This window comes from Cucurbita moschata, unplaced genomic scaffold (assembly GCF_002738365.1).
Source record: "Cucurbita moschata cultivar Rifu unplaced genomic scaffold, Cmos_1.0 Cmo_Scf00004, whole genome shotgun sequence".
Lineage (NCBI taxonomy): Eukaryota > Viridiplantae > Streptophyta > Magnoliopsida > Cucurbitales > Cucurbitaceae > Cucurbita > Cucurbita moschata.
This window is the reverse complement of record NW_019268520.1, coordinates 3,389,651-3,402,538: the sequence shown is the minus strand read 5'-3', so window position 1 is coordinate 3,402,538 and position 12,888 is coordinate 3,389,651. Positions and strand designations below refer to the sequence as shown.

Here is a 12,888-nt window from a genome sequence, read left to right as displayed (position 1 = left end):
CGCCAATGCCGAAGGCTTAGTAGTATTTCCTTCGGTGACTGTACTACATGCAGGGCGAGTGGGGAAACAGTTGTATTAAGTCTTTACACAGTAGTGTATCTAGTTTAAAAGTCATTTTTTTCTCTCATGCCGTTTTAATACTATTTTAAAAGTCATTTTTTTTAAAAAAAATTGTATATTTTTTGAAGTGTTTTGACGTGACTCTATAGATATATATTTTTAATATTTTATTATGTCAATTTTACTGATGTACGTAACATACGTCAATTTCCACGAAAAAAAAGACCATTAATAATGGTCAACGGACCTAATTTTGACTTAAAAATTTTATAATTTGACATTTTTTTTATTGGGAGGGCATTAATTTAAACTTTGACACTTTTTGGATGCATATTTAATATTAATTATTAATAATATACTTTATATTATAGTCGACTGTACCTAACATGCAGTAAAATATTCATAAGTCCATATCATTTATATAATATTACTTACCAACTTTTTATTTTATAAAAATTAAAAATTTACCTTACTTCGTATTCTTAACTGTATTGGTAATTTTCTTAATTTATATTTACCTTACTCATAATTCATGCACATTTTTTTTAATTTAATTTTTTTTCTCTTATGTTTGTGAATTTTATTAAAAAAAAAAAACTAAAATAATTTAAATGGGCCACATGAGGCCCAATAGCAAAGCTTCACTCTTTTGATTTTTGTATGCAATTTACTAATCTTTATTATATTATCTTTTATTTTTTTCATAATCTTTATTTTTTAAAAAGAGTTGGGGTGGAAAAAAAAATCATTTGGATTTTCCGGTGCTTATGTAAAAATGACCAAAATACCCTCACACTACTCCGCTTATATCTCTTCACCTTCATGTGCACTATTGTTGTCACCCGAGATCACAACCAATAGATTTCTTTATCTTTTATTATGTTGGATTCTCAACATAAATTCCTAGATGGTTCACTATTTGGGTTTATCTCGATTTTTAGGATTGGATACCTTTTAGAGTTTCACGTGCTCTAGGTTCCATCTCAAAACTCGAACTCTAGGTTTCATCTCAAAACTGAGGTTGTGGCCTGTCCCGGGGGATTTCTTAGGTTAGATTTTGGAGTTTTGACTTTTCCAAACAATGCTCAGGATTTTGCTGAGATATTCTCGTTAGTAGCGCACAAGCATGTCCCCCATACATCACAGACACCTGTTCTTCAAGCTCGTCACCTTGATACCGTTGGTTGTCCTCTGGTTTCAAGAAAAAAGAGTTTCAACTTGCCTCCTCGGGTAAAAACAGTCAAAGACAAGGATTCAATCTTTGTTCGGTGGGACAAAAATGGGGACGATTGGCTTCCTCTTTTTCTACATTTACGGTGGCAGATGGAGCAATCTAGAAGCAAATAAAGCAAAGATCTCGTCTTTCCATCTACTCGTAGTCTGAAAGAAGTAACCCATATATCTAATAAAAATTACGAGACATTTTCATCTTTCTTACACGGAATCTTGAACAAAAAATCCTTATTGGGTACGAGATTCAAATTATTTTATAAAATTTATTTTCTAGTTAGATAAATAAAAAATATAAATAATCGAAAATGAAATATGGATATATTATTACCATTATTATTACGAAGAAACTTGTATATATATTTATTTCTACACGAAAAAAAAAAAAACAGAGAAGGTGAAGAAGGAAGAACCAAACATGATTTGATTGTTCTTGAGCTTGTTCTCGTTCTCGTTCTCGTTCTTGTTCTTGGTTATGAAATGGAACGGAAGCTGAGTTGAGCTCAAAAAGGAGTACTGTAAATCTGCATTCTACTCAAGATTTGTTCAAAGTTGTCGGTTGGTTTATCAATGGAGTGTGTATGCATGCCTTCATACGTCGTTACCACCACCCCTTCATCTCTCGTTAGTCTTTGCACTTGCTTCTTCACATTGCACCCTTGATGCGTGCACCGATAATAGCTCCTATACGAACCCATTTCACGATCAACACAAACACCTCATAATCTCGACACATAAATAAGTAGTGATATACAAACTTATCACAAACGATATCTATATACGTAATCAAGAACAAGTAGAGTTTATAATTTACTAATGCACGATGGCCGACACGATCCTACCACAAACAATATGTATATAATATTAAGACAATCGAGAAATGGGTCATGATCGTTTTAGGGTTTTGACAGAAATCTTGTTCGTTACGTAAATTCAAATTCTATATCTATGATTAAATATCTCTATCCTACTTATGAAAACTAATTGTTGTCAACTTGTACACGTTTTCGAGAGTAGGCCAATCGATTTGATACTCGAACAAACAAACATGCCGATGACGAGCTGATAGCTACACACGTCAACATCCTTATGTCTCTCATAGTCTTCTCGATACTAATTTCAAAACGAAATTATATCAATTAAAAAAAATCAAAAGTTTCAATGATTACTTAATTAGACATTAATATAATCAAACTAAGGCTAATAATTCATTATACATCATCATTTAATATTTTAAGCATATAATCTTAATTTTGCATGAACATTAATTGTTTTTCATTAATTTTCATACTAAATCTTAATCCCCGATTAAATTACAAAAAAAAAAAAAAGATCGTTTTTTCAACCGGGTCGTTTTTAATTTTTAAATTTTTTATGAAAATAAGTTACTTAAGTAGTAAAAATCAAAATTGAAACGTCACTAGTTCACTACATAGTTCAACCAATAAAACATGTTTTAGGTAAATTTGAATCATCGACCCGAGTAATTGGGTAGCTCAACAATGAAATCATCTACCAAAGATTCGAATCCCAAGCTCAAACACGATGAAAAAAAAAAGTAAAAAAAAAAAAAAAAAAAATTACCTAGGAAACTTGTTGTTTTTTACTGCTTTTTGACCATATTTTCTCCAACGATATCCATCGTCAAGAATGTCAACTTGACTCCTCGTCTGAAAAGCATATCTGGGTTTCCTCACCTTCTTCTCCCCTTTCTTATTTCCGCTGCCGCCACAGTTCCCGTCGGCTTCCACCGCCGCCGTAACCACCTCAGTCTTAAGCCCCAAAACCCCACTTGCTTGCGGATCGCCGCCGTGGAAATTCCGGAACATGTCAGAGGCGGTGCCGGATGAGATGTCGGGTTGACTATAAGCCGACAGTCCGCCGCCGTTGGAGCAAGGGAAGAACATCTGGTAATTCTCCATCAAACCGGGAATTTGTGTAATCCGTGTGTTAATTTTGGGTTTGGGGATTTGCAGAAAGTAAAATAAAAAAAAAAAATTAAAAAAAAAAAGGAAAAAAAGGGAGAAATTTGGGACAATGAAGATTACGAACAGTTGATATATAGGTGCTTCTGCCAGTGGTGCCGTAGACGCCACGGAAATTCGCTCATCCCTCCTTGGAATAATACGTTGAATTACACATTTAGGTCTCTCTCTATTAATATTCACACAATTGTTTTTCATAAATATTTATAAACTTAAAACAACTTAAAATTAATATCTTTTAACTTTTACAAAAAAAAAATTCGTTCTTTTTTACTGTTGGCACTCCTAAAATTGAAAAGAAATCATATGTGAAGTGTAAATAGACCGTTTATATACCTATATCGACCATCAAAAAAAATTTTAATAAAATTTTAAAGTGTTTATGTTAATTTTAAATGTTTAATTTTTTTCAAAAAATTAAAAAATTATTTTTAAGAGCATAATATTATTAATGTTTTTTTTATGTATATTTTTTTAATTTAAGGATATATATATATATATACTTAGTATTTTTATTTATTTAGCTAAAATTTTATAATTTTTTATTTTTAAAATTTAAATTTTAAAAATAAGCTTAAAACACAATATATATATATATATATATATATATATATATATATATATATATATATATATATATATATATATATATATATTTATTTATTTATTTATGGTGAATTTCCTATTAATATTATCAAAATGGAAGTAAAAAAGTCTTTATTTTAAAATTTGATTGAAAATTTAAATATTTATTCTCAAAATTTGAACATATAAATTTATAAAAGAAATAATTAGCGTTTTTTAACCATTAAACTACATTGATATCAATTTATTGTCATTATTTAGCTCGTGTATATTAAAAAAAAACTTTTTAATTCTATGTCATTGATAATTCGAGCCTCGTTCGATTATTTAAGACAAATCATTAACAAAAAAAAATTAGAGGTTTGAATCTTAATAAAATATTAAATTATTTATTAAAAAAAACAAATTTAAAAGTAATATTAAAAAATTTATAATAGATAAAGTTAATAAATAAATAAATAAAATACAAAAATGAGAAAAAAAAAATTATTTGGAGCAAAATGGTCAACAAAGTGGAGGCGGCTTCATCATTGGACAGCGACATCACTGAGATTTTAAGAAAAAACATAGAATTACTTGACGTACTTAGTTACGTTTATCGCTCCATTTACTTTAACCTTTGGTAAGAATTTCCATTTTTAACCATATCTTCACTAGTAAGTTCTCTATTCTCCTTCTTGTCGTGTATATATATAACAAATTAGGTTCATCCCCTAAATTTAAATATTTGGTTTTTTCTTGGAACGCGCGATATTTACGAGGATTTAAGTCTATCAGGAATGCTTAGTTTTTGTTACGTGTATACACGGTTGGAGATTGGGCTGCGGTGGAGAAATTTTTTGGACCCAACTCGACATCAGTGACATAAATGACCTGGATAGGGCTCACAACTAAACCCGAAAATTTTTAATTTTCTAAAAATTCAATCCGACCCAAAAAAAGAAAAAAACCCTAATGTAACTTTATGATTTGAGTTGCATAGTCTAAGTCGTTTGAGTTATAGAATCAAGAAACGAGAGAATGATTACGGTTTACTAAACACGTTTATTTAAAAGTGCAATACCCGAGTAAATGAGAGATACATGAATGAACTGATATTACATCCAAATAAGAGTGAATCTTTATGTTGGGTGATCTACCGTTAATTAATTTTTTTTTTTATGATATATTTTATTTTTTAGTCTAATTCTTTTAATAAAAGGTTTTAGAAACTAATTTTCTTAATTTTTAAGACTTGACTTACATTTTTTTAAATATTAATACAAAGTGAATAATAATAATAATAAATAAATAAAATAGTTATAAATCCAAATAGGGTTTAAATAAATAAAAAAAGATTAAAAAAAAGCATTTAAATGGAAGAAATTGTGGGAGTTTAAAAAATGGAAAAATAAATAATAATAATAAAAGGTATGATTCATGTGGTGTGAGCCGATGAATTTGGACCGGTTTTAATAAATTTTAAAAATAAATAAAATAAAAAGACAAGAGAGGCACACGTGTCTGTGTGTCTCAAATATTCTTTTAATTACAGTGAATGTCTGCGGCGGCTAGTGTTGTCTGTGCTGTTATGTTTTTATTAATGGATTGCCTTCGCGTTGTATTATTTTATTATTATATTTTCTGTATATATAATTTTTCGACAAAATCATAACTATTTACGATAGAAATATGAAATGACTCAAAATGTACTATACATAATGTAACTAGTCGTCAATTATTTTTCCTTGGAATTATATGTTATAAAAGTCGTTATTGTCTGCTTTGTTAACTTAAACTCTCTTTCAACAATCTCTGCTCTAATTTTTTAAAATTTATTTTTAAATTAGGGTTAGAAGTTTACGCATATTGTCGTTTGTGCTAACAGTGAAATAATTTTGAGTTCGCTGATTCACTCAGTGGTGAGTGCTGAGACTGAGTGCTGCACAATCACTTAATATGTACATATACGCACAAACTTCAAATTCGGTTGCATTATTGGTTTTCTTTTTCTCACGGTTGTCGCGTGTATATAGGTAAAAAAGAAATAATAAAGATAAAAGTCTACGAAGAATAAGTCCAATACTAAATGGAAGAATTTTCTCCCGAGTAACTTAATCAAATAGCTTTTCTCTATAAAGAATCCGCTCTGATCCCCGACCAATCAAATAAGCATTTCACATCGTCCCAACCTCATGTAATTGACACTCGACCTACTTTACTTTTCGTTTAAAAAAATTATGGTTAAATGATGTGTTTATTTCATTTTTAAATTTAAAATTTTCAAAACTTTTTAAAACGGAAAGTAATTTTAAAACTAACAATAACATCCTCAACATTTATTAAAAAAAAAAAGTAAATTTTTTTTTACTGTCAATGTATGGACGAAAATCGTTTATCGCCACCTCATGGATTATCCATAAATGTTTTAATGTTAGTTTAAAATGTTCATGAATATTTTTGAAATGTGATATTAACGGTAATAGTATGGTAATTTTTGTGTGTGAATGTAGTAATTTTCTTTGGTAGGTAGTCACGTCAAATAATTATTATAATTGGCTTATCCTATTTTAGAGCATGCAATTAATTGATAATGTTTATTATTCATTCTTGAAGTCAATCACTAATAATATTTAATATTATAAAATTTTATTTTCTTCTATTTTTCATTAATGACAAATATATTTTAAAAAATGAAATAAAAGATAAAATAACTAATAAAAAAATTATTGTTTTACACTTACTTTTAATTTGAAAATATCAAAGGTCCGAGCACGGATGAAAATCGGCCTTAGTGATCCGATGGTATTGAGTGGAAGGGTCGTCGCTCAACGGATAAAAGTTACTCTAGGGATAATAGGCTGATCTTCCCCAAGAGCTCACATCGACGAAAAGGTATGGCACCTCGATGTCGGCTTTTTGCCATTTGGGGCTGTAGTATGTTCCAAGGGTTGGACTGTTCGCCAATTAAAGTGATATGTGAGCTGGGATTAGAACGTCTTGAGATAGTTTGGTCCATATCTAGTGTGGGTGTTAGAGCATTGAGAGAATTGGAAAGGACGCACCTTTGGTGTATCAGTTATTGTGCCCACGTTAAACATTGGGTAGCCAAGTGCAGAGCGGATAACTGCTGAAAGCGTCTAATTAATAAGCCCACCCCAAGATTGGGCTCTCCTATTCCGACTTCTCTAGAGCCTACGGTAGTAAAACCGAGACAGCGACGGCTCGGGAATATATTAAATAAAAAAAAAAACCGTGGAGGGTTTTGATTTGATTACCACCACGTTCATGAATGGATGGATTCATGGAATCTTAGAAAACATGTGGGTTTGAAGTTTGAAGTTTGAAGATGGAGAATTTTGGAGTGTTTGGAAATGGCAAACATTAGTATCAGATTGAAAAAACAGTCCTCAAAATATATTGATTTTTTAAAAATTTTAATATATTTTTTAGAAAATCAAACCATTTTGATTCAACTTTATAATAATTTCAATGAAAGGCGTCAGAGGGCGCAGAAGTCATCGTTCATCGTTCATCGTTCATTGGTACTCGTGGGTCTTTGTGCGTAGTTAGTCTCACTGTTTGTTGCTACTTATAAATCTCAAAGTTTAGAGATCAAAACTTAACGATCCAAATACAATTGTTTATTTTAGTTAATTTACTGTGATACTCGAGTTAATGAGGGGTATATGAATGAACCGAGATTAAATCCGAATGAGAGCGATCTTGAGGATAGGATGACTAAGAAATATTTAAAAGAAATGAAAATGACGTTGACTTAATTATAGGAACGAGATTTTAGCATGGTAAATTATATTTGAGGGTTTTTTTTACTCTTAAAAAAAGGTAAAAAATATTGAAAATGACGTTGTTAATGTCAACCAATGGTTTGAAATTTATTGTATGGTATAAATGTGAATATTCATTCGTAAGTCCTTACGATATTTTAGATATAAAGTTTCAAATATTGAAAAACGATTTCAATTATTAAAATGAAAATAATTAAAATAATAAATGTTACGTCCAAAATATTTTCAACTTTCATTGATGATGGTTCAGTCGAGAAAAAAAAAGGTTTCATTTAATATTAAAAGAAAAATGTTTTAGTGTTTTCCACACATTTATCAGTGAATGAGTTGATTTACTCGAATCGGTTAGCTAATATGAATCTTGGTTAGGTGTACACTAGGGTCGGGGAAGACTTTTTGATCCTCGTCTTTGCCTTTTATTCCATCGCTGTGAAATTCTCGATTCATTTTCATAAAGATTGGAGCTGAGATTCTTGAGGATCAGATTTCTCGCGGGAAATATTTGTCAAACTCTGTATACGACTTTATTTAGATTCTATTATCACATGTACTTAACTTTTAAGAAAAGAACAACTTCCGATATGATTCAAGGGGTCACCTGGGTTTCTAAAAATTCAACCCTCGGTCGAAAGAAATAAAGATCCAAGCTCGGGTTTAAGCTTCGAACAAGATCCGTGCCTATATTGATGCTTCGAAGCTTCAATACGTTGATGAGGAGAAAGTGTTGCTTTATGAGAAACATATCACAAATGGAGAATCAAGCAAGGAATGAGGAAGAAGAATGAGTTCTATAAAGTTACAACTTTCCAATCATTTCTATGGAGACCAAGGACATCAAAACCATTTCCTCACTCAAAACCAATCCATGTACTTGGGTAAGGTCAATTGTGTCTTTTCCTTATGTTGGCCGATTCGGACTTTTGGAGAACGGGTTTTTTTCTTTCACATTAATAAATATTCGGGTTTTTCAACACAAGTATATCCATATCTTCGAGAACTCTAGGCTAAGTATAACTTTGATTGTATATGTATCGTATTTCGAGTTTTGACCTCTGACCTTTGTACCCAAGAATCTGATAATACCTCCTATATGCATACAACGAATATCGACCTCTCACCTTTGTACTCAGGTGCCTCGATTTCTCTCTTAAACATGCAAGTTCTATTTCTCTCTCAACCAAGCATTGATGTAACAGCCCAAGCCCACCGCTAGCAGATATTGTCCGCTTCGACCCATTACATATCGTCGTCAGCCTGCAAGGGAGAGGTTTCCACACCCTTATAAGGAATGCTTCATTCTCATCTCCAACCAATGTGGGATCTTACAATCCATCCCCCATGGGAGCCTAGCGCGACCCTTGACCCATTACATATCGCCGTCAGCTTGCAAGGGAGAGGTTTCCACACCCTTATAAAGAATGCTTTATTCTCGTCTCCAACCAATGTGGGATCTTACAATACATCCCCCTTGGGAGCCTAGCGCGTTGACATACCCCTGCAAGGGAGAGGTTTCCACACCCTTATAAGGAATGCTTCATTCTCGTCTCCAACCAATGTGGGATCTTACAATCCATCCCCCTTGGGAGTCTAGCGCGCTGACATACCGCCTGGTGTCTAGTTCTAATACCATTTGTAACAACCCAAACTCACCGCTAGTGGATATTGTCTACTATGGCTCGTTACGTATCGCCGTCAGCCTCACGATTTTAAAACATGTCTATTAGGGAGATGTTTCCACACCCTTATAAAAGATGCTTCGTTCCCTTCTCTAACCGATGCGGGATCTCACAACTAGATTAGTCAAACTTCCTCCAACCCATGTAAGCATAATCCAATAAGGGAATCATCCTTAAAACTGTAAGGGTCCAAGCCCACTGTTAGCCGATATCGTCCTCTTTGGGTTTTTCCTTTCGGGCTTCCCCTCAAGGCTTTAAAACGCATCTGCTAGGGAAAGGTTTCCACACCCTTATAAATGGTGGTTTGTTCTCCTCCCCAACCAACGTGGGACATCACAAAGACAGACAATAGTCAACAAGAATGATACCATAATATATTTGTCTGAATTGATGCTTCTAATCATAATTTAAAAAAGAAACCCAAAATGTTGATGACCTGAAGATGTCCAAGTGCACCAGACATAACGACTACATATACGAGCGCATCCGTGGCCTCACAAGCGACTGTGCCCCATCAACAAATATGGTCGTTCCAGTCATGTACCGCGACCCGTCACTGATTAGATAGATCACAGTCGAAGCTAAATCATCGTTAACATCGAGCCATCTTTCGAGCGGGGCTGCATCGTTAACCAGCTTCTTTGCTCTCTCCTTTCCCACTGACACAGGGTATCCATCATCTAGGTGCAGTCCACGGGCTATAGCATTGACCCTGATCTTATACTTCCCAACATCCAAAGCTGAAGTCTACAGAAGTCCATAATTCATGTCATAACGAGGAACTTTAAGAACAGATCATGTTCACATGGTTTCAAAATGCAAAGCTACTTACCCGAGCTAACTGCTGTAATCCTGCCAAGCACGATCCATATGCAGCTCCTCCTGGATACAGTCCCCTCTCAGCACCAAGCAAGGAGGTTAACAAAATTACCGAGCCTCCTGAGTTCTGGTCTCGCATTCTTTGACAAGCAGCCTTCAGCAGAAACCATGAAGCCATCAAGTTTATCTTAACAATCTTTATGAATTCGTGTTCGGATAGATGTAGAGCCTCTTGTATGGGACCTGCTTCAAACGTCGTGCAGTTTAACATAATTTACAGTATGATAGCTTTCGGAGAAGCTATACGTCCCGAATTTCTAACTATCACTATCATGTATAGGAGCTAAGCATCATATCTTCAAGAACACATAAGCTAACAGTTCCACATAGCACTAAATTTACAAGCAAACTCAGTTCATTAAGAAGCATTCTCTAACTGGGTTGACAGACTGCAATCCATACTTGAGGATGGTAAACATACACACCAATGGTTTCCAATCTTCCGTAGTGTAGTTTATGTAACAGCTCAAGCTTACCACTAGCAGATATTGTCCTATTTGGGCTTTCCTTTTCGAGATTCCTCTCAAGGTTTTAAAAGGCGTTTGGTAGAGAGAGGTTTCCACACCCTTATAAGCAATGATTCGTTCTCCTCTCCGGAATCTCACAATCTACCCCCCTTAGGGGACCAGCGTCCTCGCTAGCACACCCCCGCCCAGTGTCTGGCTCTGATACTATTTGTAACAGCTCAAGCTCACTGCTAGAAGGTATTGTCGTCTTTGGGCTTTCCCTTCCGGGCTTCCCCTCAAGGTTTTAAAACCCGTATGGTAGGGAGAGGTTTCTACATCCTTAAAAGCAATGCTTCATTCTCCTCTCCAACTGACGTGTGATCTCACAATTTATCACTAAAATAGTTACATTTTGAGTTCTCTTAATTGCATGTTATGAGCTGAACGAACATTGTGAAGAAGTTTACAGAAGACAAAAGGACAGTAATTCTAAGGTGCTTCATTGAATCAAGGAAGGGACCTGCAGAAGTTCAGCATTAAGAAAGGGTACTTTCAAGACATTTGGCTTTTTGATTCACCATTTACTTTCAGGACCAACTTCTTTCAAGAGTAAACCAAATGAAGCTAACATAAAGGGACTCCTTATGGTCATTTGTAGACTATATTTCCAAGCATTAATGATACCAAACACTCATCGAGTTAACCACAAACTATGAACCGATAATTCAGACCAGTCAAGATAGTGTAACCTAAGCTCTCAAAGAACTGACAATGTAAATCTATGCAAGATCCCACATCGATTCGAGTGTGGAAACTTCTCCCTAGCATACGTGCTTTAAAACCGTGAAGTTAACAACGATACGTAACACACCAAAGCAAACAACATCTACTAGCAATGGGTTTGAGCTATTACAAATGATATCATAGTCAGACTAGCTCCCAAGCGGGTGGATTGTGAGATCCTACATTGGTTGAAGAGGGGAATGAAACATTCCTTACAAAAGGTATGGAAACCTCTCCCTAGTAGACGTGTTCTAAAACCATGAGGCTAACGGCGATACGTAATGGACTAAAGCAGACAATATCTACTAGCAGTGGGCTTGGCTTGTTACAACCTCTATTCAATCTTCACAAGAGGCTAAATCTTTATTCAAATATCGAATCATGTCCAAACAAGAGCCTAAAATCTCTGTTTAGAGACGAATTAACAATGAACTAAGCAATAGAAAAACTAAAACAAGTAAGAGTAAGCATGGAGAACAGAGAAAATGGGTGAAAGAGTTAGAGATAAGCTGTACCATCATAAGAATAAGCATGAATAAAAGCATCCAAAGCGCCCAAAATACTGCAAGCCCTGTTCACAGCCTCACTAAAATCCGCCTCTCCCTCTACTTCCATGTCCAAGCCAACAACCTCAATCGGCAGGACACCTTTTACGGATTCAACTATCTCCTTACTTGTTCTACGAAGAACAGTCTCATTTCCCAACAAAACCAATCTAAACACAACAATGAAACAGAAGAAAGAAAGAACACAATAACCAAAAATTTCATCTAAAAAAAGGCAGTAAGATCAAAGCTCAATGCTAAACCTGCAACCCCTTTTGGCCAGATGTAGAGCCAGATTCTTGGATATCTCATCCCCATTAGAAGAAAGCAGCACGTTCTTGGTAGCTCTCTCCATGTGTACAAAGCAAATGGAGCTTCGATTCGGGGTTAGAAATTGAACTCTGCATATGGATCATCGAAGAACCGGTTAATCGATGAAAAATGAAGAGAAGAAGACCGAAAATAATTGAAGAGCGTACCGGATCCGAAAACCGATGAAACCCTGATAAGAACAATGAAGGATTAAAGAGAAAATTGGCACAGAACTCTGGTCACAAGATTGACAGGAGTGTCGTTGTGTGCATCATTGGTTGCGTTAAAATATTCTCATGATTCTTGGGTTTTTACATCACGTTGAAAGCCCAAGAAATTTTGAAGAACTCTTCTTCTCTCTCGCTCTTAGGTGTAAGAGATTTAAACTTTCATTTGATTCCAATATTTTTCTTTCATATTAAGTTAATCCCGTAATTACATCAACCATTTTCACACGAAATCTCAAAGATTCTAATAAGTGAATCATACCGTTCATCGCACCTACTTAATTCTATAATAACATTTAATAGTAACATAAACACTCGTAACCATTATAAAAGGAAAAAAAAATTAAAAAAAAGTTATTACCTTTAATATAT

General features: G+C 34.0%; 2 protein-coding genes across 4 annotated transcripts; both read right to left on the bottom strand.

The window, feature by feature from the left end:
- Nucleotides 1–1,589: 1,589 nt before the first annotated feature.
- On the bottom strand, nucleotides 1,590–3,322 carry LOC111441438 (probable WRKY transcription factor 75). Of its 3 annotated transcripts, none has more exons than XM_023078426.1 (3): nucleotides 2,875–3,322; nucleotides 2,262–2,403; nucleotides 1,915–2,016 (listed from the first exon to the last, which is right to left on the bottom strand). In XM_023078426.1, the coding sequence occupies exons 1-2, from the start codon at nucleotides 3,210–3,212 to the stop codon at nucleotides 2,271–2,273; spliced, it is 471 nt and encodes a 156-aa protein (XP_022934194.1). In that variant the 5' UTR covers nucleotides 3,213–3,322; the 3' UTR covers nucleotides 1,915–2,016; nucleotides 2,262–2,270. The 3 variants fall into 3 exon arrangements, with proteins under 3 accessions (XP_022934193.1, XP_022934194.1, XP_022934195.1); XM_023078427.1 differs by having other exon boundaries at nucleotides 1,915–2,008; XM_023078425.1 differs by lacking the exon at nucleotides 2,262–2,403 and having other exon boundaries at nucleotides 1,590–1,974; nucleotides 2,875–3,316.
- A 6,353-nt stretch (nucleotides 3,323–9,675) lies between these two features.
- On the bottom strand, nucleotides 9,676–12,662 carry LOC111441556 (3-oxoacyl-[acyl-carrier-protein] reductase FabG-like). Its single transcript, XM_023078599.1, has 5 exons — nucleotides 12,457–12,662; nucleotides 12,241–12,378; nucleotides 11,948–12,147; nucleotides 10,157–10,386; nucleotides 9,676–10,071 (listed from the first exon to the last, which is right to left on the bottom strand). The coding sequence occupies exons 2-5, from the start codon at nucleotides 12,330–12,332 to the stop codon at nucleotides 9,793–9,795; spliced, it is 801 nt and encodes a 266-aa protein (XP_022934367.1). The 5' UTR covers nucleotides 12,333–12,378; nucleotides 12,457–12,662; the 3' UTR covers nucleotides 9,676–9,792.
- Nucleotides 12,663–12,888: the final 226 nt, after the last annotated feature.